Source organism: Syngnathus scovelli, chromosome 16, assembly GCF_024217435.2.
Source record: "Syngnathus scovelli strain Florida chromosome 16, RoL_Ssco_1.2, whole genome shotgun sequence".
NCBI lineage: Eukaryota > Metazoa > Chordata > Actinopteri > Syngnathiformes > Syngnathidae > Syngnathus > Syngnathus scovelli.
The window spans coordinates 750,652-777,566 of record NC_090862.1 but is presented as its reverse complement, the minus strand read 5'-3'; the positions used below and the strand labels follow the sequence as shown (position 1 = coordinate 777,566).

General features: G+C 51.2%; 3 protein-coding genes across 9 annotated transcripts; 2 read left to right on the top strand and 1 right to left on the bottom strand.

Annotated features, from left to right (window-relative positions):
* Nucleotides 1-4,360: 4,360 nt before the first annotated feature.
* kcnj19a (potassium inwardly rectifying channel subfamily J member 19a) lies at nt 4,361-9,352 on the bottom strand. Its single transcript, XM_049744112.1, has 3 exons — nt 8,651-9,352; nt 5,977-6,193; nt 4,361-5,164 (listed from the first exon to the last, which is right to left on the bottom strand). The coding sequence occupies exons 1-3, from the start codon at nt 9,350-9,352 to the stop codon at nt 4,560-4,562; spliced, it is 1,524 nt and encodes a 507-aa protein (XP_049600069.1). The 3' UTR covers nt 4,361-4,559.
* Nucleotides 9,353-10,861: 1,509 nt separating this feature from the next.
* On the top strand, nt 10,862-16,887 carry LOC125983128 (zinc finger protein 281). Of its 4 annotated transcripts, XM_049744086.2 has the most exons (7): nt 10,862-10,996; nt 12,688-13,075; nt 13,428-13,529; nt 13,650-13,767; nt 13,903-13,986; nt 14,068-14,186; nt 14,260-16,887. In XM_049744086.2, exons 2-7 carry the CDS (start codon nt 12,728-12,730, stop codon nt 15,421-15,423), a joined length of 1,935 nt encoding a protein of 644 aa, XP_049600043.1. In that variant the 5' UTR covers nt 10,862-10,996; nt 12,688-12,727; the 3' UTR covers nt 15,424-16,887. The 4 variants fall into 4 exon arrangements, with proteins under 4 accessions (XP_049600043.1, XP_049600039.1, XP_049600042.1 ...); XM_049744082.2 differs by having other exon boundaries at nt 14,068-16,887; XM_049744085.2 differs by lacking the exon at nt 10,862-10,996 and adding an exon at nt 11,079-11,463 and having other exon boundaries at nt 14,068-16,887.
* A 261-nt stretch (nt 16,888-17,148) lies between these two features.
* si:ch211-198m17.1 (mucin-13) lies at nt 17,149-26,203 on the top strand. Of its 4 annotated transcripts, none has more exons than XM_049744067.2 (14): nt 17,149-17,346; nt 21,411-22,778; nt 22,857-22,949; nt 23,020-23,118; nt 23,201-23,310; nt 23,385-23,443; nt 23,555-23,688; nt 23,783-23,917; nt 24,101-24,143; nt 24,355-24,392; nt 24,469-24,556; nt 24,819-25,002; nt 25,396-25,428; nt 25,638-26,203. In XM_049744067.2, the coding sequence occupies exons 2-14, from the start codon at nt 21,413-21,415 to the stop codon at nt 25,764-25,766; spliced, it is 2,511 nt and encodes an 836-aa protein (XP_049600024.1). In that variant the 5' UTR covers nt 17,149-17,346; nt 21,411-21,412; the 3' UTR covers nt 25,767-26,203. The 4 variants fall into 4 exon arrangements, with proteins under 4 accessions (XP_049600024.1, XP_049600022.1, XP_049600023.1 ...); XM_049744065.2 differs by lacking the exon at nt 17,149-17,346 and adding an exon at nt 17,936-18,095; XM_049744068.2 differs by lacking the exon at nt 17,149-17,346 and adding an exon at nt 20,398-20,666.
* The last annotated feature ends 712 nt before the right edge of the window (nt 26,204-26,915 follow it).

Sequence of the window (26,915 nt, the reverse complement as noted above, 5' to 3'; positions counted from 1 at the left end):
CCATCATTTCCCTGGGAGCTTCCGCCTCATTCCGTTGCCATAATGAGATGAGGCCTTTCTCGCTCTGTCACGTGGGCTAAACGGACCCTCCAGTCGCGTTGTATTCTTTTTTTTTGTTCCTGCGTCACACCGTCGTCGTGGCACGCCACGGGACCCCGCCAGAGGACCCCGCCAGGGGACCCCGCCGGACCCCCCGTGAGAAACGTTCCTTCTTTTTCCAATTGGCAGCTGCCACTGAAGTGTGGGGGAAGCAAATGGAAAAACAGCAGAGCGTCTCATCCCGAGACCCGCGCCATCAAATAACAAAAACAACGTGGCCAGATGTCCTATTTTATACACAAAAAGACAACTTAGCGTCTTGGCCGTCTCACAATCATCATCATAAAGAACAAAAGGGCGGCGCTCGCCGTGATTGTCTTTTCAGAGGATATTATTCCATCAGAGCGAAATTGCATTTGGCGTGGTAGCTGAGGACCACGGAATGAAAATGATCAGCCCTCTCCCCCTCCTGTGGCCATAGAAGCAAAGCTCCGTGTGGACGGCGCTGGCTGGCCGGCCGGCCGGCCGGCTGGCTGGCCGGCCGCGTTTAATGTGAGGCCAATTTGCTGCTGCTGCTGTGGACGGAGGGATAATTAAGAAAGCGGCAAACGATCCGTCCGTTATGTTTGCATTGTTATTGCTTCGGGGCCTCCGGTCTGGGTGCCACTCCGCTCCACGGCACGGCACGCCACGCCACGCCAGCCACGCTGGTTTATTGCAGGTAGGAGCCAGCGCAACCAGACTGGCTCCGGGGCATTCTCGTTCACATTGAGCGCTTGGATTGGCCACATTTGAGCGGCTCCATCTGTTGAGCGCAGCAACCTGTTCTCCTCATCACAGTTTAGCTAGAGAAGATAGAATCCATACTTTGCTGGGAGATGAGACTGGTGGTGTCACACGTTCCCTCTTCTCTATTGGCTTTTTTGTTCCCGTCAATGGCACACCAAGTTTTGGACGCTCGTCTGGAGCCGTGTCACGAGCCATCTGTCCGCCACGTTCCATTTCAAAACATAGCCTTATGTTTTCTCCACCAATGGTTCTCTTTAATGCCATAAAAATGGAGAAAGGGGGGGGTCGCAATTTGTCCGAGACATTTTCCAGGGATGTCGAAGCAACGCGCATCCGTCCCACCGTTGCAATGTTAATGGAGCCATTAAGCCTTTGCTTAAATTGTCAGAAGGGAAACACGGCGGCGGCAGCGGCGTTAATGTTAACGTTTGCCCCGGATGACACTAATTATTGATGAATAAATATGCTGGCCGTCGACTCGGCTAATTGGCGTGTGGCGTGTTGCCTGTCTGTGAAAAGAACTAGCAAAAAAAGATCCAGGAGGCAAACAAGCGGCGATGAATCTCAATGTGGGAATTATCTGACGGAACGGCGGAACTGGGCTAACGAGCTGGAGTTTTGGTGCGCTTAACAGAAGCGCTTTCCGGGCCGTGCGTATCGGCGACTGGGTAGTTCTGGGTAGACTGTAGACTGGCTAGACGTATGTAGTTCTCGTATCAAGCGGCGACGGCAGGAAGCCGCTTGATACGTAAAAATAAATACAATAAAAAAAGCCCGCCCAGTGTGCCCTTCCTGTTCCCGCTAAAATCATCACAGCGACACGGAATCATCCATCACTTCTTTCCAGGAAGCGTATCAGACGTCAAGTGGAAAGGAAAGGGCAGCCATTCGCTCTTAAGAGCGCCCGGCCGCCGCTTGGCTTCATTCTCCAATGAGAAAAGATGATCACTTTTTTGCTTTAACTTTGCTTATGTGTGCGGCGGGCGTTGAGTGAGAACAAAAGAGCTTGAACTCAATGGAAAGTAATTCATTCGGCACGTGTGCTGGGGACAGAGTTGCGGCGTGAGCTGGCTATGCGCATTAATTATACTTGGACACCTGCAAATGAGGCCACCACTAGAAAGCTGGCTTTTTTTTTTTTTTTTTTAATTACAAGCACTTCATTATTTGTTAACAGACGTATTTATTTATTTGGACGCATGCGTGTATTATTGATGAAGTACAATGACAGATGGACCTGAGGGAGGGACGTGTCTATTACATGGGAGGCCTTTCATTGGACAAAGACAATTTTAGAATCATACTCAACAATTGTTGCCAGTACAATAGCCGCTAAGTGCTGCCTTCAATTTGGCAATTTCCTCAAAGAGGGAAAGACAGTTCAACCAAAACCTAATTGTGCCTAACAAAAGTATGCTAACTTCATGAATGCTAACATAGACAGGCTAGCATCATCAATGTTACAGAAGAGGAATGGGCTACTCGGGCAACATGGGAGCGGTTTTTTTTTTTTGCAATCGCCGCCGCCGCGTGTGTTTGACAAGTACAATTTCGCAGCAGAGATAGCGCCAGACCTACTATTTGTCCAGCTTGGGGAAAAGCACTCGATGTGCTAACGTGACCGTTGTGACGGGGGAGCATAAGCAGAAAGACAAATGAGATGGATAGTGTCCAACAGTAAGAAAAGAGCTTTTGAAATGGCGATCAAGCGTGTTTGCAGGGTGCTGTCACTTGTGATTGTTATTATTGTTAGAAGTAGCATTCTGATCAACATTACCATGGCGACAGTCGTTTCTCAAGCCTGTCATTGTTTCTCCCACCAAGGGCACCCACATCAAAGTGTGGAATAGCTTCTTGAGGCTGGAGGAATTGCTGCAAATCCTCTCCTAGCTCATTGGCAAATTCACCCCAAACACTGTTCTTTCTTTCTTTTGATTAGAAGTCAGTTGTATTAAAAAAAAAACAGTGATAATGAGTTTGACTTGGATAAGAAAATAACAGCTGATGTTTGTTTACCGGCTCCACCTGGCGTCTGCCATCTTGGACAAGAACATTTTATTTTTAATAATGTCCACATGTAACGTGGCCTCTTTCTCAGGCAGGCAAGCAGGCAGGCGTTGGCGTGAATGAAAATTGGATACGTGAAAGCCCCTGGCTGCCTTTTGCAGCGGGCGGGCGCAGATGTTCTCCACGCCTGGCCTTTGATCGCTTGGAACGTTCACGTTGGGCGAATCCCATTTGCGGGTTGCCGCGGTGTGAATAATTCACTCAAAGGCGCGACCTGCCGGAGGTGTCGGCACCATGAAGGGAGGTCTCCGTCCCGTGTATCGATTCTCCGTGAGGCCAAACTTCCATCAGAAGCTATTGATTCCCCCCCCCCCCCCCCAGCCACCTTGATTCTTGAGAGCGGTCGTAGATGCTCAGATCTGCTTTTCTCCCAACACGTGGCTGCCGGCATTGCTCTCGCTGGCAAGATATCGATATGTCGCTGCGATTGCTGCAAAACAACGGCTTACGAATCCAATCCGACTCCAATTTGGACTCTCGTGTTGTGAATTTCTGCGGTCGGCGCGGCAATGCTCACATTTGATTGACGGCAGACGCCTGTTTGTTTTTGGTTTTCCTTTCATTGAGGCCCACTTCCCTTTTAGCCACCCAGAGGCGGCCCAATTAGCCAAGCACTCACTAACTCACTCATTCCCTCCCTCCCTCCCTCCCTCCCTCCCTCACTCACTCACTCACTCACTCACTCACTCACTCACTCACTCACTCACTCACTCACTCACTCACTCACTCACTCACTCACTCACTCACTCACTCACTCACTCACTCACTCACTCACTCGGTGTGGCATGTGTGCGACTCAGACACGCATCAAAACAAAAGTGTATGAATGAGACATATAAAACAAAAAAATGGAGCCATCATTTGATTCAAGTGTCCACTGGATGAAGTATAAGGGGCATCAGGATCATTTTAGAAAAGCACAGCTCATCTAGTCTTTTCTCGTCTTCGTTCGTCCCTTTACCAGGTGTTTGCCAATGGTTTTGTAATGAGCGATGGGAGCGCCGCAAGCTTGCCTTCCTCCAAGCGGGCCGGCCGGCCGGCCGTTCCAGACAAACACTCCCAGAGCATTGATCGCTGCTTGCCTTTGGTCGTTGGAGGTTTGTTGTTCACGTCATCCTCATTGAGAGTGAACGAGAGATATCAACGGTCCCTTGGGGGCACTCTCGTTGCATTACGTTCTTCTGTTACCTGATATGTAGATTTGTTGTATTCCATGATGTCAACTCTCCGTTATTCCCTTTGAACTAATGGCATCTGTAGGTTTTTGGCCCCGTGTAACATATGTCTCGGTTCAGGAAGGCTTGGGAAACATTGGCTTGATGACTGACTGACTGACTGACTGACTGACTGACTGACTGACTGACTGACTGACTGACTGACTGACTGACTGACTGACTGACTGACTGACTGACTGACTGACAAAATAGACGCAAGAAGGGTGATTATGATTTATTGATGAATAAAAGTACATGCAGCACGGTGGCTCCATTTGTTACGCGACATTCAGGTGGAACGTGGTCAGTTGAGGCTCCTATGGCACTGAGCGCTTTGGTGAATCATTGCCAATGTTGCCTTTACGTCAGAGTTGCTCAGGGTTCATTCAACATTTGGGATATATATATATATAGAGAGAGAGAAATGTTTGGGTTTCCCCCCCCCAAAATTCAGCGGTTCATCTTGCGCAGCTTGGCAGGCAGGTTGTCTTGGGGCCTCCCGCCGGCCAACAAAAGGGGGCTGCGCGCGTGCGGCTGGGTCGGGCACAAGGTGCTCATCAGGTCCCCGGCGGACTGAGACACGGCTTCCAATCCCGCCTCCAGCGAGTGGTCGGGCCCGGGAGAGGATCCGAGGCGCTGGAGCTTGAGCGGCAGGTCCCCGGTGCTGCAGGCCTTCTCGGAGCGCTGCGAGCTCAGCATCAACACCTTCCTCTGGAGGTCCTCCTTCCCGGACGAGCTGATCCGCTGCAACTTGCTGGGCAGCCGAGCCCCGGCGGTCGCCGCCGCCACGGCGCTGACGCAGTCCACGGAGAAAACGCGGTCGCGTCGGGCCCCCCGGCTCTCGGCCGGCGCCGGCGTGGACGCGGGCGACGGCAGGGAATTCTTCTCCTCGTGCTCTTTGACGCTATACGGCGGCGTGGGGACCTCGAAGGTGCTGTGGAACTGCGAGTAGTCCACCCGGAAGAAGCCCTCCTCCAGGGACATGACGGGCAGGAAGCGATGTCCCCACAGGACCTCGTCCTCTGTGTATGAGGTGCGCGCCTGGCACGTCATGCCTGCAACCAAAACAATGTTGCACTGTAGCGTGAAGAGAGTCGAGTGGGATTGCAAAAGTGTTCAAATCCTCCTTTGGACAGCGTAGTGCCTCGAAAGTTGAGGCTGAGGATAAAGCCTTCCAGTTGAGGGATAGCGAGCCATAAACTTGCAGTGGCACGCTGCTTTAATGGCACTATCATCACAAGACAGACCCTGTGGCCACAGCAAAGTGCCCGCCGGCCGAGCCCGCCTCTATACATCCAACGCCCCCCCCCCCCCCCCCCCGCCTCTATACATCCAACGCCCCCGCCTTTTTGAAATGTGCTAAGCCTATTGAGCTGGCCGCTGTGTCCTCTAGCAGCGGGTTATAAGTGAGTGTTATCTGGAGAAGAGAATAGAAAGGAGGGATTTATTTGGAGCACACCGCGGGGAAAAGAGTCTTGCGGTAAATACGCCGGGTTGGAGAAATTGCCCACTGACAGCATTCAGGGAAGACAGAAGTGGCAGTACGCTCATTTTAGTTGACGCCGCCACTGACCGAGAGAGAGAGTCGAGCCTATTTGGAGCTTTGCGTACGATCTTTTACCATATATGCATACTATCTATTGTGATTGCTATTTTATCCTTCTTTGAACATGATCTCCCCCCCAAACGGCAACGCGGTCATTCCGCTTTTCAGTTGACGGCTTGGGAAGCTTGCCGCATTTGTCACGGTGACACACGGCACGGCACGGCACGGCGCGGCGCAGGAATAAAAAAAGCCGCCGAATTTGCAAAGCGGCCGGCTCTACGTGCGCTGACTGACTAATCTGTCCACTGGGTGGTGGCTCACCGGTGGTCTCCACGATGCCCTCCAGGATGACCACGATTTCAAACTGCTCGCTGGTGAGCGAGCGCTGGGACAGGTCGAAGAAGGGGCTCTTGGGGTTGATCTCGTGGCAGATGGTCAGCGGCGAGACCAGGAAGAGTTGGTCGGCCCCTGTGCCGAAGCCCACGTCCAGCTCGCACTGGTCCAGGGGCAGGAACTCGCCCTCGGGGGTCTGGCGAGACTGAATGACGGATGAACCAAAACAAAAAGCAAAGCTAATTGCTTCTTTGCATAGTGAGCAAATTGCACATGGTGGTTATTCACACACCGACCCGAGCACAAATACGATCGATCGGTATTACTGCGATCCCGTTTTTATTTCTTTTTTCTTCTACAGATGAACCATAATGGCCAGCGCTAGAAGTAAACAAGACTCGGACTAATCCACAGTGGAAAAAGGGCCACTCGCTCTTTGACGCATACTAAATATGGAACATTTCATGCAATCCCATGGCTCCTGTTATTGATGCTAACAGCTTTGTGCATCATAGAGATAGCTAGATGATGTCTGCTCAATGCACCTGTCCTGTCATGGAGGCATGCAGGTCTTTTTGTTGCAGGTTTGCACGTCATCCCGCCAAGCGAGCCCTCGTTGGCCTGCAGCCAAACTCCCCCTCTCGCCTCCTCCTCCGCAATTGAATATGAACGAGGGGTGCCGCAGGGTTGCACGCACGCACGCACGCACGTCACTTGAGAGCTACTTAGCGGCGAGTCGGTGGAGGCGCCTTAGCTCCTTTTTTCCCTCCTTTTTGTCTCTGTCACATTGACAAAATGGATTCACGGAGTGGATGTCTGTCCACAGGCCAGCCGGGCAGGCGGGCAGGCTCCTTCCTTCCAAGTGTGCCCATTTTCCTCCCTGTATTTTATTCCCGGCGTTTCTTCTGGCCTGCTTTGATAATTGCATCCCTCTTGTTCAAAATCCATTGCAATACCTCAAAGCTCTCAGGAGATCAAACGAATGTGAGAAATGTGAACTTTTGCACCGTTTTGGCGGGCCTTTCAGTGAGAGTGACGGTCTCATCTTCCACCTCCTCCTTTTGGTCTCATCTTCTACCTCCTCCTTTTGGTCTCATCTTCCACCTCCTCCTTTTGGTCTCATCTTCCACCTCCTCCTTTTGGTCTCATCTTCCACCTCCTCCTTTTGCTCTCATCTTCCACCTCCTCCTTTTGGTCTCATCTTCCACCTCCTCCTTTTGCTCTCATCTTCCACCTCCTTCATCATTCCTGTTGACAGCTGTCAGCCGCCAATTATCCACCACGCCAACAACTTCCTGTCCAAAGAGCCGCTATTGTTTCATGCAAAACAGATGGCGGAGGAATAAGGAAGGCCGCTCCGCCACCCGACGGCCCACAGAAGGGCCCTTTCTTTGGCTTAGGACGTACGAATTGTCTCCAAAAGTCAAAAGAGTGGCCCGTGAGTCAAGAGCCGCCACCTTACCTTGCCCAATAGAAAGAAGCAAGTGGGAAAAGGCCGGCATTGGCCAGCCTGCTGGCCTTTTCGCTCCCTTCCCAAATTGAAATGAATATGACAACAAGTGGAAATACTCCACAAAGGCTTCAAGACACTTGATGTCATTGACAAACCTTTGGCTGCTTTTTTCCAACCTGAAATCTCTTCTGGTCCAACATGCGCCTCAATGCTTTATGCTTGCCAATGTGGAAAGAAAAAGTCCAAGTCCTCCTCCTCCTCCTCCTTCACGCATCATTAAGCCTCCAGTGTGGAGAAAAGAGAAGCAGCTCCCAGCTAATGCTGTTTGTCTTTTTTTTTTTTTTTTTTTTTTTTACAGCCCCTTTTTGCACGCTGAATGTGGAAAGGAAGTCAATTATGATAATTAAAAGAGCAGCCGCTTGGTCAATCCTTTTTGCTCTCTTGTTCCGCTGCAGGTTTTAGGTGGCTCCCCCAACAAATATATCTAAATGGTCATCTTCCAGAGATGATGAAAAATTCCAGGGGTAAAATTGGATTATGGCCGCTTTGAGCAGAGGTGGCCGTCGTCCGAGATGTTGAAAGCAAAAGCTTCCGTGCGAGTGAGTCCCGAGGTGCCATAAATACAATTTGATGTTTTGCGCTGGCTCCCGGGAGAGCTTTATTTGACTCACTGGGCTGGCTACTCGTGTCTCTTGGAAGGAAGGCCAAGTGTGCTCCTGCTTTCACACCTACCTGACGTGCACGGCACGGCACGGCGGAGTCAGCCTCTTATCTCACACCTGCTGGCCGGCTGATAGCAGATAAGGCCATGCAGCCAGCGTGTGAGCTGTTTGCTTCCACCTAAAAAGCTGAGCGTCTGCTGCGCAATGACACCTGCTCACTCGCTCGCTCGCTCGCTCGCTCGCTCCCATCAGTCAATGTGGCCTGAGCGTAATGCTCGTAGGCCAAGGAGGAAATTCAACAGCCTCCGCCTCCTCCATCACATGTGAGCCACCATCGTTTTGTTTTTATACATTCGCTGCCAAAGGCTCCGATTAAGCTTCTGCAATGTTGAGACTTTTGCCACTGCATATCAAGATAACGTTTGTGACTTTTGTCAAAGAAACAAACGGACGTAGCATTAGTGCAGAATTTGGAGAGAGCTTTTTGCTCATTTTTGAAGTGGAATTTCAAATGGGAGTTTCAGACTTTGTCCACCGCAGCACTCACCTTGATGAGCTTGCATCGGATCTGCGCCGACACCATGTGGCTGTTGCGCAGGTTGCCCACGCGGAACATGAGGCACAGCCGGCCGTCCCGCTGCGAGACCACGGCGTCCTGGCTGAACATGAGCGTCTCGGCGCGCTTCTTGGGCTGCGACATCTTGATGAACATGCAGCCGATGAGGAAGGCGTCCACGATGGAGCCCAGCAGCGACTGGAAGAGGAAGAGGATGATGCCCTCGGGACACTTTTCGGTGATGTAGCGGTAGCCGTAGCCGATGGTGGCCTCCGTCTCGATGAAGAAGAGGAAGGCGGACGGGAAGTTGTACACGTTGGCCACGCACGGCGTGTAGGACGCGTCACGGCCAGCGTGCTGCTGCTGCTGCTGCTCCTCCTGCAGGTCGCCGCGGATGAAGGCGATCACCCACCACATGGACGCCATCACCAGCCAGGCCACCGTGTAGGTGAGGATGAAGATGAGAAGGTTCCAGCGCCACTTGAGGTCCACCAAGGTGGTGAAAAGGTCCGACAGGTAACGGCTGGTCTCTCCGCCCAGGTTGCCGTGCTGCACGTTGCAGCGGCCGTTCTTCTCCACAAAGCGCTGCCTCTTTTTCTTGGCCGCCGGAACCGAAAACCCGCCGCCGCCCCCAGCCCGGTTGGTGGTGACCACCTGGTAGTCCTCACCGAATTTCCTGCGAAGTGCCGCCATCTCAGCGCGATACAAAGTAAGCGACTACTCCATCGTTTTCTCCGGTTACCTGCGGCGCGTAAAAGGCGCCATGGTCACCCTTTACGCACGGGGAGACTTCACTTAGTGCTTGCGCTTAGTCCACCGGTCGAAGCTTGCCTTTCCATCTGCGGAAGAGGAGGAGGAGGGTGGATGAGGAGGTGTGCCTGCCTGTTTGCCTGCCTGCCTGCCTGCCTGCGTGCGTGTAAGAGGGCGAGAGAAAGGAGAGCAGGAGAGTTACGCGTGACCACGTGTGTCAGCAATCGTCCCTCCTATTGCTTCATTTGCCTGATTTGATCAGTATGCGAGTTGGAGCCACTAATTCCCGTTTTGGGACATACCTCGTGGCCTTTTCCAATGGGCTTATACGTATATTATTAGGATAGCGCTCACGCGTTTTAGAAAGCTAGTGGCCGATTGCGCCATCTAGAGGCGGATTGACCAAAATGCAGCTACATTTCTCAGCGATACGTACCTTTTTCCCTCATCGTGATCAACTTTCTATTTGCGAGTGTAATTCGTTCCGTGACGTAAGCTCGTAACTAATCACACATGAATAATATGAGCCACATTTTTTTTTTTTTACCGACTAAATAATAACAAAACACTAGAACAAAAATAGAATGCAAAGAAATACTGATTTAGATCCTGTGCGTCGGGACAAGTTGAATGTCATGACAACAGCTGTCTACTCTTTTCCTGGCTTCGTCCAAACTTTCTGGCCCAACAAGAGGGAAGTGTGATCTTTGAGGGAGGATTAGAGCGCCCACCCGCCCGGTAACGCCATCTGTTACGCGGCTCACTTTTCTTTATTTTGGGAACATCCGCATGCTTTGTTAGTTAGATTCATGGCGAGCAGGAGGAAGAAACAAAGAGGTTCTGAATTATGAATCCGTGATGTACAAGCGTCTTCGTCATCCGATACGCTCATGAGGGCGCCCGCCCGTTCCTGCCTTTGTTTGCTTCACCTTGGAGAAGGTGTGCACGCAGCAGACTCTGCTCTGCTCTTCTCGTCTCGTCTCGTTCTTGCCCTTTGTCAGTGCACAGAGACAGCGCGAGACAATGTGGAAACCATCTGTGTTGACTTTTTCCAATGTATTCTGACATTAAAGGCAACAAAATTCTTGGTCGCTCGCATTGTGATTTTTGGAGTTTTTCTGCCACTGTGGGTTGTTATATTGCCCTAAGCTTTCTTTTATTTTTTAGATGTCTTCATTCCCACTGAGGAGGGCTCAGTGTTCAGGATTTGTTCTTCTACTTTTAACCTTCTACACTCTCCCATGCACTTGGCAGTCCATGTTCCAAAATGACTACAATTCCACTAGTAATCTGTAGTCCAAAACTATCAGACTTGGACGACTCTGATTTCTATCTGTTGTTACACATTTAGAACTAATAAAGCCATTTCAATGCAAAACTACATTCTGGCCCATAATCGTGACAGCAAAATGTTTGGAGCGCGTGTGCGGGCGCGCGTGCCCGTACAAGACCCACAATGCCCTGCGCGCAGCCAAGATGGAAGAACCCAGGAGCTGCGAGAGAACAATGTTTTGCCTCTAGATTTCGGGGAGAAACGGAGCGCCGACGACGCCGATCCGAGGAGCGGCTTGTAGTGGTCAGGCGCCGGTAAGAGACGCCGGCTGGGGTAAAAAAAAAAAAAGAAAAAAAAAAGAAAAAAGTCCGCTTCGAAGCGGCTCTGTCTCGGAAAGTTGCAACTTCTCGTGCGGGACAGACAACAAAAGCTGTCCGCCCGCCGGCCGGCCGACCGGCCGGCCGGCCCGCCGTCTGGCCCGCCGTGTCCCAGTCACCCACCGCTAGGTTAGCATTGCTAAGCTAATGGCACTGAGCATCATATTGTTCGCTCGAGACTTTTATTGTGGGTCATTCCCGTGGTCGCTGCTCCCTCCACCCAACGCGTGCGCTCGCTCGCTCGCTCCGGTGTCCGGTGAAAGAGAATCACCAGCTCTCGCCAAATCAGTCAACATGAATGAAAAATTCCATTTTTTGATTTGAAAAGTAGTAGTTGCTCTTTCGTCCTTGGTTGTTTGATCGCGAGCGTCCTTCCTCTACGATCTTCAAATTCAACACTCCAGGTAACTTTTGGATCAAGTTGTAGCGCCTGGCCACAGATCCAAGCCAGGACATTGCACGTTTTGTCTGCTTTCTGAAGGCTTTGCCGTTTGCGCGCTGTGGTGAGGCTGATGTGCGCTGCTGAAAGTGCGTGCGTGCGTGCGTGCGTGCGTGCGCGCGCATTCATTATTGTCCCGCATCACAAAGAACAAGACGACTGACGGACGGACGGACGGACGGAGGGCCCCCGCGAGATGGTTAGCATCATTCTTAGCCTTCTTGCCGCTACAGAGCAGCGAGATTCAACCAAGACTAAAGCAGCGCACTCTATTTCGTTTCCACCTTAAAAGTGAGTCATAAATGCGAGTAGTGGGTCTGTCATTGCGAATGAGCTATGAATGGGATGACTAGTGTTTTGCAAACAATGGCTTCGGGTTGCCAATTTGGATCCCAAGTTTAAGATTTCTCTCGATGCGGTGTAAGAGTTTGAGCAAGTCGTTTTTTGGGCAGTGCACTTTCCTGTGCATATTTACTCTAATTGTAGCTTTAGCGTGACTTAGTGATGAGAGACGATGGCACGTTCAGACTTGCGTTCAAATTTGGGTGACATCGTTGCAGTAGGAATTTATCACCATGGTTAAACAAGGACCCGTTTGTGATATTTATGTCCAAATGGATAAAAGGCAAACTATGCCCTGTTTGAGCACCCGTGGTTTACAACATACGAGACTTAAAGGTTACAATCAATGTGCGCAATGAAGGAGTTTCTCTTTTTCAATTCCCCATCGTTTGTACACCATCAGTAGCAGTTTGTCGCACCATTTCATGGGTGTCTTCCGTGGAATCATGGGCATATAATCCTCATGCAAATAGGATGACCGGATCAGACATGGGCCCTTGGACAGATTAACGTTGGATGGGAAGCGGGGAATGAACGGCGTGTCTCGTCCCGTTTCGTCTCGTCCCGTCCCGTGCCGTCCCGTGCCGTCCTGTCCCGTCCCGCCAGACAGCAAGCGCTTGCATTTGTCCCCGTGCCAGAACGCAGCCCTTTTGTTGACCCACCAATTGAATCCGTCCAGTTGAAGCAAGCCTCTTTTGCGCTTTCTTTCGACGGGTCAAATTGCAGCGTTTATCCCACCTTTGCCTTTGTTTGTTTCATACATCCGTTCTATGTTCAAAAGCCAGCAACACCTAGTTTTCAGTCAACTCTGAGTGAGTTTCATGTTGTAACGCCTTTCTCCTGGCAGGATGAGACGGGCTGGCACGCCGTAGATTTTGCCCGCCAGCATGAGCATCATTCAAGACAAGTTAGGCAACGACTTGCTGCGCCCCAACGGCGGCGTGGTGGACGCCAACTTTGGGGCGGGCATGATCATGTTCAGCCACCTGCCGCCCGTCACCAGCTTCACCCGGCTGCATTCCGTGGGGCCGCAGGAGATGATCCTGAAGAAGGAGCGGGACTCGCCCGACTACAGCGGTGGCGGCGGGTTGCCGGGAGCGGGCGACTACGTCCACGCCATCAAACAGGAGAAAGTGAGCGAACACGACTACCGCCTGCCGCTCTACCCGGCGGGGCTGCTGGAGGTGGCCGTCGGTCACCACAACCTGCTCGTGCACGACGTCAGCGCGGCCGACGTGAGTAAAGTCGGTATGCAAAATAGAAGGAGGGCCGTAGCTTCTTCTTCTTTCTTCCAAACCTCCCTCCCTCCCTCCCTCCCCGGGGCTGGCTGGGCCGCAGCTGTCTTGTGGGCGGGCGCTCAGACATCTTTTGTGCCGGTTCAAACGCTTGTGACAATGTCGGCAGCCTCCCGAGGTTAAGCCAACGTGACCTGCGCTAATACTATCTGGAGCGAGCCAAAACAAAGATGTATACTTGCACAGATGTTTTTCTGGGTTTACGGCAACTTACCGTCAAAGTCAAAGAGAGACAATTGGATTGCCGGCCCTTGTCGACAAACGCACGCGTCCTCCTTTGTCATGCCGGCAGCTGCCGAGTCCGTTGGAAAAGGAGCCCGTCGGGAGGAAAGGTCGCAGGTCAAACGCTGACGGACAAGAGGGCCGCTCCAGGAAGAAGCGGCGCGAGGCAAAGGTTGGACACGCTTGATTATCAAGTTGATCAAATCAATTGTGAGGCCTTGCTATTGAGGCCACTTGCCGTAGACGCCACCGAGTCTTTGTAACCCTCTGTCCACTCGAACGTCGCATGTAGCCGATGCCGGACGGGGGGGACGGCGTGTCGCCGGGCAGTAAACCTCACATCTGCGAGCACTGCGGCGCCGCCTTCAGGAGTTCCTATCATTTGCGCAGACACGTCCTCATTCATACGGGTAACGCCGATGCACGCCGCTGATGTTTTGCCCGTGAGCCCAGAAGGTCGACCGATGTTGTCTGTCTGTCTGTCTGTCCGTCCGTCCGTCCGTCCGTCCGTCTGTCTGTCCGCCACCCCGCCCGTCCCCTTTTAGGTGAGCGGCCGTTCCGATGCAGCCAGTGTAACATGAGTTTCATCCAGAAGTACCTCCTGCAGCGACATGAGAAGATCCACAGCGGTGAGTCATGGCACGGCACGATTGATTCCTTTTGTAAGCTGGACTTCCCACCTCATTGTGGGATGATGATGGTGATGTCAGGAGAGAAGCCCTTCAGCTGCGACCAGTGCAACATGCGCTTCATCCAGAAGTACCACATGGAGAGACATAAGCGCACGCACAGCGGCGAGAAGCCCTACAGATGTGACAATTGCCAACAGGTGGCACATTTTCACTTCTCGCAAGCCAATCCATTCTTTGTTTTCTTTTTGAACATTTCTTTGTCCGCTTCAGTTTTTTTCCAGGACCGATCGACTGCTGAAGCACAAGCGCACGTGCGGAGATGCCTTGAGCAAAGTGCCGGATCCCAGCCTGCTGGACTTGGCTCGCGTGGACACGGCCAGCTACGGAATCACTCAGGGAAGCGGCAGAAAAAAAAGCAGGTCCAAAATTGCCGCCGAGGGAGGCGGCCGAAAGAAGAAGAAGAAGCAGGGGGAGGACGCCGGCTTGAGAGTCCCTCCTCACATTGTCAACGGAGCTTACGGCGTCCACCAATACCCGTCGGAGAATCAAAGCGAGCCGGGTCCCAGCGTGCAACACCACGGCCGCGCCCCCAAGATGGCCTTCAAGAAGGCCCACCGGAAAAGCGGGAAAGCGGATTCCGTGGAGCCCGGCGACGATCTCATGCAGACAAACGGAAAAGCGGGCAACTACGACGGCGCCGTGCAGTTCCTGAAAAAGCGCCGCTACCTCCAAAACGTCACGTCGCCAACCAGCGAGTACGACCTGCTGTCCCCGCACCCCGCGCTCCTTCAGATGACGGACGCCGACTCGGGCCTGGACAAGTCCTGCATTCCCGACGAGGTTCTGCAGAGCCTGCTGGAGCAGTACGCCAACAAACCCGACGCCTCGCAGCAGCACCACCACCACCACCACCAAGACATCCATTTCGATCTGGGCGAGCCGCACGTGGAAGCGCTCCAGCCGGCCCCGGACGCCGGCGACAAGGGCGTGGTGACGAACGAGTATTCGCGCTTCCTTCTGCAGGCTTTGGAGCGCAGCAACCACAGCGCCGGCTTCCCCCCTTACGGAACTTTCCTCTACTCGGAGTGCGGCTTTGGGCCGTCGGGGCCGGCCGACTCCTCGCCTCAGTCCGCCTTCCACCTCCTGGACCAGCACCACCAGCTCACCCCTTCTCAGGAGCTCAACGCCTCTGCCAGCAAGAGCGGAACGGTCGGCGTGTTCCCGCCGCCGCTGCCGGCCTCCTCCAAAGCCAGCCCCTACCAGATAGAAAACTTTGCGCATGCTTTCGGATCGCAATTCAAGTCAGACGAACCGATAAGAACGCCCGTGTCCGACTTCTCAGGGTACAGCGGCTTGTTGGCCGACGTGGGCGAACCGCCGAACCCCGCCGCCGCCGCCATCTCCAAAGCGCCGAGCAGCCAAAGCTTCAGATGAGACCACAAAGGTCAAAGTTAGTTTTGGACTGATTGTGATGCCACTCCTCGTTCCCTAACGTTAATTTCCTTGATATTGAGTTTCCTTTTTATTTATGAATTACAACCGTTTCAGAAAGTGTCGTATTCTTTTTGCGATGATACTAATATTATGATATTTTCCACCAGTTAGCTGAAATAGCTAGTGTGTAGCGATAAAATAATAGCCCAGGATTGGTCATGCAAAAAAAAAAAAAGTACCACTCAGGAAACAAGAAGTTGCTGACATGATGAATGAGTGTGAACACTGAAAACACTTTCTCCTTGGCAATATAGAGATTATGCAGTCTTTTCTTGACCATGCTTGTGTACATGATCTATCAATATATATTTATAAGAATATATATATATATATATATATAATGATACAGATTTAATCACGGTCATTGGAAAAAACTTTTGTTGACCAGTAGGGGTTGCTAGTGGACAGCAATAGGAAAAGCCCTTCACTTTTTTTTTTTTTTTTCTCTCTCTCTCCAACGCTTCCCTCGCTCCCTCGCTCGCTCTCCCTCCCTTTCTTTCTTTCCTTTTCATTTGCCATGTGTGTGCAAAGCTGTATAATAAGTGCCACAACAAAATGGTAATGAGAGCCAAGATGTGATTTGGATTGAGCGGAGTGAATGCCAAATAAATTCCCAGTTTGTAGTGACAATGAGCATTTTAATATTGCTCGAAATGTGCCATAGATTTTTCTTGAAATTTCATCTCCATCAAGTGTTAATGCCCTTGTTATATATATATATCCCATCCTCTTATTCATCTACAACATTATAGTTGTGAAAGAAGGACGTTTTCAACCAAATTGTGGTTTTATTATTGTATAGTAGTTTTCCCTTTAACATTTGGGCTTCTTGACTTTTTTCATACTTTGCTGGCAGACTTTGGCGTACGGATTGACACGATGAGTTGTGGCCCTCATCCTCAACATTTCTTGCAAGGAATCCATTGAGCACTTTGATCCCTTTTGCATTAGGTCAAACTTTTTTCTTCTTTTGAGCCTTACCCCGTGTGTGTGTGTGTGTGTGTGTGTGTGGGGGGGGGGGGGGTTCGCCGTGTGTGTCCCTGTGTGTGTCCCATCCGTCCCTCACATTGTTGTTAGTTAGCCCATTTGCTCTGCTGATTATTTGGTGTTTGTGAATGAGTCATTCAATTGAGTGACAAAAATGTTAGCTTAGTCCAGATAAGATAATTCCCATGTTTAGTAAATAATAGGTGTCATTTGTAAATGTATTTATGCTTGTTTTTTTTAATTATTATTATTTGTAAAATGTCTTCCATTGATTGATATCTGCTGAAAATGTGCCTCATATACCTCATATGGATATCAAATATATCATGAGATGCGGGGATATAGCACATCTCACTGTTTACAAGCCTTTATTTTAACACTCCATATTAAAAATATTTTTCTGAGTTTATTTTACAACCGCCAAATGTCATAGCTGTGTTTTTTTAATTATTATTATTATTTAAGGTTCTTGTGAATGGCTTCACTCCAGACGTTGCCTGTCCAGTAAATTTAAGCGTGATTAGGGAGAAAACAATAAACTCATGCCAGAAAACCTGCTTGTATTTTGACTAAAAAAGCCATTAATAAGAAGACGAATAAGATCGTGTTAAGAATCTATTTTGTCTATATACGTTAAGACGTCGACTTTGGCTGGATAGCATGAGCCGACAGTCTCGCTTGCCGGTGGTTGCTAAGGCCCACGACGACGACGACGACAATAGAAATTGAAAAATGGCGGCTGCTCGCCCGCCACATGTGTGCCCGAGATAAGCGCGAGGCGAGCACGATGTCTCCAGGCCTTTATTCCACAGGAACGGGTTCCGTACGAAACCCTGATGCTGGAACGCCTACGTTATACCGTACATCTTCACTAAGGTACTTCCAGAATGCCAGCTGAACTTTTGAAAACTTTTCATTTGATGTATTTCAAATCATCTCATTTTGGTGCCATATAGTATACAAAACCATGTGTGGTAAATTTCTAAATGCATTTATGTCTTTTTTAAAGAGAGGTCTTAAGATGAGACTAAATGACGTAAAGAGCTTGTGGCTGTGACTCTTGTGGGTTGATGTGAGAGAAATGAATGAAGATTGAAAAATCAGCGCAGTCTGTCTGGCCCTGTAACCTCGCTCGCTCGCTCGCTCGCTCGCTCTCCTTGGCGTTGCTGCAAACTTCGATAGTTTGTCGCCTTTGTGGCTTCCCTGTGGGGCAGCCAGCGTGAGAGAAAGCGGGGCAAACAATCGTGCTAAAAATAGAACTTGATTGTACACTAGCCGTTTTGTGTGTCGCCATTGGCAAGCCGGGCAAAGAGGTGGAGGAGGCGGGAGCTTCGGGACGGCAACGCTAATTGACAGCGACAGCGGTCCAATCGGAAGGCGCAGCACAAAAGCCGATAATGCCCCGATGGGAGGGGGGAGAGGCTGTGCCCCGGCCGGAGCGAGCCTCCCCCTCCTCCTCCTCCTCCTCCTCCTTCGCCTGCCTGCCTGCCTGCTGCCAGCCTGAGAGAGAAGCACCTGTAGCGCGCATTCGGGCCCGCGTCGGTACCGTTATAAGTTTGCGACCACCGGAATCATGCTGCTCCACCACTTACATGTCTTCAACTCACTCCTTGTCGCCGCCATGGGTGAGTTAACTTGGCAATTTCTGGCTGACGTGACGTCACGTAGGACATGGCTTGTATTTTGGTTTGTTTCATTGCATTGCAACTCTGCGCGTTTGCCTCAACTATAGTGGATACGCTTCGGCCCATAAACTAATAGCAGCCTGGAGACGAGGCATGCCTATTTTACTTGAGAAAAGTCTCACGGCACTACCAAAAAAAAAAAAAAAAGAAAGAAAAACATCACAAATGAAATGAAATGAAATGGTGTGAAATTAGGGCCTGTTGACTTGCTGACGGGTGCCAAATTCAAGATTTTCTGGGAATATGAAAAGCAACAAATCCATTTCGAAAGAAACATGAAGTAGAGTAGACACTGTTTGCCTTAGTGGGCCACATAAAATTATATGGCAGCCCGAATCTGGCTGCCCTGCCTATATGAATGGCAGCAGGTGGATGCGCAGGTTATTTCTGCTTTTTTTATGGCAGCATTTGTAAAAAAGAAGTGCTCCAAAATAGCATTGTGTCAAAAGGTCATTTCAAAACTAACCAAAGGAGGCTCAATAACATTGGGCCAATTTTTAGCTGCGGCCGAGACTTGACCGAGTCAAGGGGGCTCGTCACGTGCCTGCCCTGCCCTGCCCTGCCCTGCCCTGCCCTGCAGCAAGGGTGTTGCCCCTCTTTTGTGACGGACGGACGGACAGACAGAGGCGTGACCAAGTGCGCCTGAAGTGGCGGCGTCCTCTCGGTTCCGCATTCTGGTTTCATCAGAGCCAGCCCCTGACGTTACACCTGGCCCACGTTTCCAATTGTGTAGCAGCATTACTTCCCGTTCCTCTGCATCAGGCGACCGACTTCAATTTCCTCCCGACGTTAGGTACCCTTTATTTTTTATTTTTTTTCTAACCATCATACGCCAGTTAGTTTGTTCACGTCCATTTGTGTGGATTAGAGTGCAAGAGGACCCAAGTCTTAGGTTGTGCTTGGCCCAGTTTTAATTGGATATGATACCTGCAGAGGTCGTGCGACGCAGCCATCTGTTGGGCCTCTCATAAGGCTTTATTTCCACAGCAGGAACTTTAGCCCGGATCCAGGAAGTTTTCGAGGACTGTTGTGTGTTTAGCTAGGATACGAGCGGAGCACTTTTTCTCAGAATGACTGAGTAGTACAAGTCCACCCGGTCCTGATGAATGACCCCAACACCAGATTTGCTTTCTGTTTTATGGAGTCCTGCTGAGTCAAGTGACATGTTTGAAAGGTGCGCATGCCACAAACAGCAGTGTATTTTCCTTAACATTTGGGCGGCACTGCACATCCATAATGCCTGAACTACTGATTCAGTCTATCATCACATTTGAACAGCATGAGCTGATACTTGGCAAAGTTCCAGCAAGTGAACCTGCTCATGGTATCCAATTGTGTGAGCTGAAACGAGGTGTAAAGTTGGAACACTCGCTTCTCACGCCAGGTTGTGTCGAAAGCACTTTTGCGTTTGTATTTCACATGAAAGGCCTAGGCGGCTGGCTCTTTTGTTACACTTGGCTTTTTTGGGTTCTCTGCCTGGAAGAGTCTCGGTCACGACGGGAAGCGCAAAGGACAGCGCCAGGCCTGGCCTGGCCTGGCCTGGCCTGGCCTGGCCTGGCCTGGCCTGGCCTGGCCTGGCCTGGCCTGGCCTGGCCTGGCCTGGCCTCGGGCGGGATCAGCACCCTACAGTAGCATCATTGTGTATGCGTGAAGCATGTGCTTTTCATGGCAAAAGCGGACCTTTCTGATCCACGTCCTTCTGAGTGTGTGTTTGCAGACCACCTTTGACCCAGTCACCCCTTTTGTGTCTGCACGGATTATCTATCTGCAGCAGGATAAACCCACGCAGGCAGGCAGGCAGGCAGACAGGCAGACAGGCTGGGCGACCACCAGGCAGGCCGGCAGGCGGGCGGGTGGCTGGCCGGCCGGCCGGCATGCAGGTAGGCAGGCAGGCAGGCCGGCAGGCAGGCGGACAAGGCACTCTTAATGAGCGCATGGCATGCTGCTCTTAGTTTATTGCTGTCATCATTAGCAAGTCCAAACGCAGAAAGCAAGGCCTCTTTCATTGGATTCCACCTGCTCAGTTGGTTTGGAAAGGATTTTGTTTGCTTCATCGCAGCATCGTATTTCAGTCCGGTTGTTTTAGAAACATATTTTGGACAGCGATTTGTAAATGTATACTGTAATGGAACTGGTTTCAAATCAATTGACTCTGATTTATTGCCGATTTAACAAGGGCCATGCCGTGCCGTGCAGCGTCGTGCCGTGCCGCGCCGTGCCGCGTCGTGCCGTGCGGCCCTTTTATTAGCGCCGGCACAGACTTAATGTTCCACTATGACCATTATATGAAGATGAAAGGTGCTGATAACGCGCGTACATACGCACGCACGCACGCACGCACGCACACACACACACCTCTGTACACATGCACACACAAATGTTGACTTATGTCACCATAACGACCACACTCACTACTTGACCAGTCAAACAATGACACATCATAGGACGAGGTGTGGAGCAAATGGAGCAAGTTGAATGGAAAGAATGCAGAGAGAATTCTCTGCGTGAAAGGTAATAACCTTCAGCCCCCCCAACACGGTGTGGCGAGCGGGAATGAAGGCGAGCACCGCTGGCTGTAGTTTAAGAGGTTTTGCCGTCATCTCCCTCACTGGTCATCCAATCCCAGATGAGCGCGCTGTTGTTAAATTGTAACCCAGTCACCGGCCAGCGGCCATGTTGTCACGCTACTTACGGGCAGCGGGCGCTTCATTTCCTCTGAGAACCAAGAGCCACTTCCCATTTTGCTCGTTCAGGTGCAAAAGCGACAATTTGAATTGCTGAATGATGAGCAGTTGTCACCAGAGCAAGCAGGTCGCCACCGCCTGGCCACAGACGTCGGATAGATAACAAGCAGCACACTATGATTCATGTTTTTATCCCGGTCCTCCAACTATTTACTATGTCAGCCTTCCGGGTGATGTTGATATCATCAAAGTTGAAATGTGACGATATTGCCTCCAATGTCTCTTGAGTCATGTTTAGGAATGTCAGACAACAGAATGGCCATCAAATGGGCTGGCTACATTGTTAGTCATGTCATATTTCAACACATTCCCCAAGAGATTAGTTTCATCGAGAGAGAAAAGAATGCGACAAAAGCGTTTTCCAAAAGAGCGCTTGAACTCGTTGGAGGCAGTCCTGTCAAAGCATGCACGTTCATTTTTTTGCACCGAGATTGTCAGAATTGCTTCTTCCATCAACATATCTTAGCTTTCTTCCTATTTGCTGATTTCTTCGTCTTTCTTTTGACTGCAGTGATGGCAATAGACTTTGACATTGTTACCGCCACCACCGAGGGAATGTTCAGCGATGGCGAAAACGCCACCACGACAGAAACGCTGGCTCCAATGAGCAACCGGGCGACTTCCACGCAATCCGCAGCCAATCCATTTACGACAACCGTCAGAGAGGAGGCGTCTGGCAAAAACTCCTACGCAAGCAGCACACTCTCACTGACAAGCGGCGTAGCGACATCAACGGGCCGAACCGGCAACACTGTGACGCCACGGCCGCCGGACCCCACCGATCGCAGTCCCGCCCCAACTACAGCCGCGCGAGTCATGCTCACGACCGTGAGCGACCGGGGCGGCGCCTGGATGATGACGACCGGCCCAGACGCCGCCGCCTCCGCGGTGGGTCCGACAGACGGTGACATCATGTCGACCGGTCAGACCGACCGCGTAACATCAATGACAACCACCGGCCAGACCGACGACGTCACGTCGACGACACGTCCAGAAAACAATGTCACAATCTCAACGGCAACAAGGGCCAGCTCAACGACGGCTATAAACAACGAGGAGACGAGCGCGATGATTACGGGCCTGACAAATCACGGCGCAACTTCGATGGCAACAACCAATTCGATGGACACAGCATCCGCCCACGACGCCGTTACCTCAGTGACAAGCGGTCCGACCAAGGACGACGCAACGTTATTGACAACGACGAGTCTAGCCCACAATGACACATCGTTAATGACGACAACCGGTCCGGCCAACAACAACAACACGGCGGCGACCTCGACGACAACAACTAGCCTGACCGACAACGATACGACCTCGGTGACAACAATCAGCCTGACGTCACGACCGACAACCGGTCCGACCGACAACGACGCAACCCCAATGACAACAACGGGCTTAACGAACGACCCTACCTCGGTGACAACAGTCAGCCCGACATCACTACCGACAACCGGTCCGCCCGACAACGACACAACCCCACTGACAACAACCGGCTTGAGCAACGACACTACCTCCACGACAACAGTCGGCCTGACTGACAACTACACATCATTGACAACCACCGGCAAGGACGCAACAGTTATGACCACAGCCGGTCGGACCGACTCCGTGACGACGAGCGGTCCATCTGACCGGACCACCTGGATGACACCGACCGACGCTGACGCCACGACAGCTGTAATAACCACCAGCCCGTCGTCAACTCTAAGCGTCGACGTGACAGCTTCGGTGGCGACCGACGACACCAAACCCACCGGTGACGCCACGACTCGGACGACGACCGACCCTCAGTCCGACAAAGCCACAAGGACAACAGAAACGTCCGCCGTTTTCACCACAAAGGGCCCGACCCCGGCCTCCGAGGCCACGTCAGGAGGTACGGCCGCAACAAACGGAATTTGCGTGTTGTCGTCTTTGCAGTGACGCTTGCTCCTTTTTGAACATTGCAATGCAGCGACTACTCGTGAAGCGACGAGCGTCCTCACACCAACCTCAGCCAGCAAAGCCACCCAAAGCTCGCCCGGCCCCACCCAGAACGCAACCATAGGTATCAAGTTGTACCCTTTGGATGAACAGGCTCTTGAATGCGTCATTTGTTTCCATCCGCTCCGCTCTAGTTTGTCCTGCGAAACAGTGTCCCCTTGAAAGCGTCTGCTTAAACAGAACCTGCCAGTGTCTCTCCGGAAGCTTCCTCCTGGGCGAGCGTTGCATCCGCGGTAAGCCTAACTTCTTCCAAACGTCCGGCCGTAAAAAGGCGTGCGTGCGTGCGTGCGTGTCTTATCGAGTCATCTTCTTCAGCTCAAGTGTTCCCTGGGCAGCTCCACCTCACGTCCTTGACATTTGACAAGGAAATGTTGGACAGGTCCTCCAAAGTGTTCCAAGAGACGGCCGCGGACATCTCGGCTTCGGTCAGTTCGTGCGTCGAAAATGAGGACCGTTTGGAATTGTTCTTTGTTTAGCAGCCAGATGGTGTGTTTTGCAGCTCGCTGGCGCCTTTGCAGGTCGGCCGGGATACGTCCGCTCTGACGTGGTGCAGTTAGCGTGAGTTATTAAGTCCCGTCCCGTCCCGTGGCCTGGCCTGGCCTGGCCTGGCCTGGCCTGGCCTGGCCTGGCCTGGTTTTCACCGTTTGCCACCGTTTGCTTTTCCCACAGCCCAGGAAGCGTCCTGGCCACTGTCAACAACATCTTTGACAACACGCAAAACTCTGAGGAGGCAGTGGAGCAGGTCATCCAGGATGCCATCGGGAGCAGCTCCCAAGGCTTGCTGCTCAACGCCACGTTTCGCGGTGAGCCAACACCACGGCGGGACCCGCCCAGCCATCCCAGCCAAGCCAGCCCACTGGCGACCCCGTTTTTTGACATGTTCTTTCTTTCCGGTAGGCACAAAGTTGTGTGATCAGGTTCCACTTGCCTGCGACGCCGTCACGACTCGGTGCACCAGTGTTAACGGTCGCGTGGGCTGCTCCTGCAAAGCTGGCTACATTTCCACGGTGTACTCCAACACCAGCTGCAAGGGTAAAGGAAGACTGAGGACAATGTAGCAAGCAAAAAGAATGACAACGGCCAGCCGGACCCCACGACAACGGCACGACCCCGACCCGTACATACGCTGACGACAAAGACTGGACGGACGTTCATGACAACAATGGATAAGAGCGCCTTGAGTTTTGTCATGCATTTCTTTGTGTGTGTTTGCAGCTTGTCCAAGCGGGCAGGAAGTGGTGGGCAACAGCTGCCAGACGTAAGTCAACCTGCACATTTCCATTCAAATAAGAAAGCGACTACCTATTTCGTTTCGTTGTTTTTGCCGGTCCAAGCGCCCGCCGTACGATACTAACTCGCAAGTATGAATCCCGCTAAGAAAGAAAATACACGAAGCGATTTTCACCTTGACATCCAGGCACTTTTCTTTGGACATTTTACTCCATTTGAATGGTTCCTGTCTTTTCCAGATGCGCCTTTGGATACGCGGGCTTCAACTGCACTGACTGTGAGCGGCGGCGGCGGCGGCGACATGATTTGAATGATGTCGTGCCGAGAGTGTCAACAAATGTGTGTGTTGACAGCGTCTCTGCTGGCGCTGGTGGTCATCTCCTGCGTTTTGGGCGGAATTCTACTCATCATCATCTTGGCTTTGCTCTCCTACTGCTGCTGGTGAGTGAGTGAGTGAGTGAGTCAGTCCGTCCGTCCGTCGGAAGTGAACTGACGTGTGCAATTACTGACCACTAGGGAGCACTGTAATCCACGACACAAAAACTAAATCCACAAACTATTTGTAACATAGAAGCAACAAGAGATATAAAACATGATGAATGCTTGAGACGACAAACATTGTTTTGCAATTTTTAATGGCCCAAACAATGCTTCCATACATACCAAAAAATGATGAAATGAAAATGAGCACTGTCCACACCAGGCGCAGGTGCTCTGGAGGCCAGGCGGAGCACAGCGATGCCAGTCCGTACCCGGCGGGGGGCGAGTTGACCAAGCCCTGGCCTGTTGGCATCACGCCCATTCCCCGCGCTACCGCCGCCGCCGCCACCTGGGACTCTGCAGCCACTATGGAGATGATGGAAAAGCGGCATCATGGCAACGGCGTGGTGAGCGCCACTCTTTCTTTTCACAAGTCAGGCAACTAAAAAAGAAAAGGGGGGGAAAAAGCCATTCCATCCATTGGCGTATCACCACAGTAAATGAGTCATTTGAGGGAAACTCAAGGCAAAATAGGTACTTGGTTTAATAATGTACCATGGTATTAACAAAAAGGTCGAAGCAGACCAGACCATGGGCCTTCATCAATCTAAGGGCCCCGCCATTTTGCCCCTATGCTGTCCGAATGAATCATTGGCAAAAGAGTCAAAGTTCATCTTTCAGATCCTGCAGTGAATGTTTAAATGTACTCATTTGGCAGCACGGCTACTAGCTAGTACTGCTAGTAGCTAGTTTCCTGCCCTTGCTCCCTGCTTTGGCTGACTCCCGATGTGTCGCTTTAGGGCTTTCCTTCCAAGCAGAGAGGATGGAAAAAGGTAAGGTTTGATCCGTCCCTGCCTCCCTCCCTCCCTCTCGGTGGCTTTAGTGTGCAGCACAACTACGGTGATGATGATGATGCTGATGCTGCTGCTGCTGCTAGTGGTGGTGGTGGTGGTGGTCAGCTTCCTGTGGTGGCGTGGTGCACGGTGCTGCGCGTGCGCCGCATGTGACACTAACACGTCAACCGCTCTCACTGCCGTTTCAGTCAGGGTCGTACGATCTCAACCCCGACGGAATGAAGACCTTCACCAATAAGAACCCGTCGCGTTACTCCTATTTGATGCAAGGCCACGAGAACCCCTACTTCCTGCCTGGCGACGATAAGAAAAACTGACAGCCACCCCGACGGATGCTTGTTTTTCATTTTGCAATCAGATGGGATGACAACCAAGTGTCGCGTGGAGTGGAACGTCGCTCGCTAAGAGTGGCCAGTAGGTGTCACCCATTTTCCTTTTCTTTGTCGCCTTGAAAATGTGGCAATTGTGCGACCTGTTCAATCAACGCTTCATTGAATGTGGCTTATTATTACCTAATTCGAATCCATAACGACAATAAGGGCTGGTCCCCCGTTCTGAATGCTGGTGAAGGGATTTCATTTTTTTTAATTTAGCACTCTTTGAAGCTTCTTCATTGGAACTACTGTGTTGGTTTTTGTGGTGCGTGTGCCAAAGTTCACTTTTGTCATCATACTGCTGTTATTTGTCTTTTATAAGTGTGTACAGTTTTGTGTAAATAATTTCCCATCCGCAGAATAAATCATTTCAAGTGAAATGCAAGTCATCCTTCCAACATTTCAAAAAAAGAACTAAAATGAACTTTGAGACATACGGTACTAGGTCGGGGTAGTGCGGCATCTGCTGTGGCATGTACTTCAACATGGAAGCCAGTCCAAAAGCTGCATGTTGTCCGACGTAATCTCACCCTGCAGCCAGCAGGTCACGGCAACACCGTGGCTGACATCCAAAAATGGCAAATCTGACATACAGTATTTGTACTGTATGTGCCATGTGCTGTATTTATAAACTGTATGTGGACCAGCTCCCAATCCTCAGATCTATTCAAAATGAGGCTGGATTAAATCACACCACTAAAAAAAAGTAAGTAAGCATTTTTTATTTTTTTTTTAACTGCACAGTGATTATGACAAGACGTGGCTTCAAATGTTGCCTGTGCTGTTTTTTTCCTCGTTGACTACGAAGAAAATTGTGCATGGCTATCGCGTGTCACGATACTTGTCTGAGCAGTCATTGGATGGAGAGAGAAATCCGATCCAAGCTGCCAGGACGCAAAGGAGATCCTGCACCTTCAAACGGAGAAAAACAAAGAGTTGCGTACATACGACAGACACTGGCACGGATCACAATGTTGACTCGCTCATGAGTTGTCAATGATGGCGATACTCTAGCAACAATGTATCACGATGCAATATCGACCTTGCTGATGAGATCATCGCAGGGACGGACGTGCGGTCGGTCAGAGGAGG

What these genes read in the sequence shown, in the direction of transcription:
- kcnj19a (XM_049744112.1), bottom strand. Translation starts at nt 9,352, where the DNA reads ATGGCGGCACTTCGCAGGAAATTCGGTGAGGACTACCAGGTGGTCACC. An exon ending in TCCGATGCAAGCTCATCAAG is followed by an intron (nt 6,194 to 8,650) that starts GTGAGTGCTGCG and finishes TCCGTCATTCAG; the next exon opens with TCTCGCCAGACCCCCGAGGG. An exon ending in GGGCATCGTGGAGACCACCG is followed by an intron (nt 5,165 to 5,976) that starts GTGAGCCACCAC and finishes TTTTGGTTGCAG; the next exon opens with GCATGACGTGCCAGGCGCGC.
- si:ch211-198m17.1 (XM_049744065.2), top strand. Translation starts at nt 18,044, where the DNA reads ATGCTGCTCCACCACTTACATGTCTTCAACTCACTCCTTGTCGCCGCC. An exon ending in GGGCGAGCGTTGCATCCGCG is followed by an intron (nt 23,119 to 23,200) that starts GTAAGCCTAACT and finishes CATCTTCTTCAG; the next exon opens with CTCAAGTGTTCCCTGGGCAG. An exon ending in TTGCTCTCCTACTGCTGCTG is followed by an intron (nt 24,557 to 24,818) that starts GTGAGTGAGTGA and finishes TGTCCACACCAG; the next exon opens with GCGCAGGTGCTCTGGAGGCC.
- LOC125983128 (XM_049744082.2), top strand. Translation starts at nt 12,728, where the DNA reads ATGAGCATCATTCAAGACAAGTTAGGCAACGACTTGCTGCGCCCCAAC. An exon ending in ACACGTCCTCATTCATACGG is followed by an intron (nt 13,768 to 13,902) that starts GTAACGCCGATG and finishes GTCCCCTTTTAG; the next exon opens with GTGAGCGGCCGTTCCGATGC. An exon ending in ACATGAGAAGATCCACAGCG is followed by an intron (nt 13,987 to 14,067) that starts GTGAGTCATGGC and finishes TGGTGATGTCAG; the next exon opens with GAGAGAAGCCCTTCAGCTGC.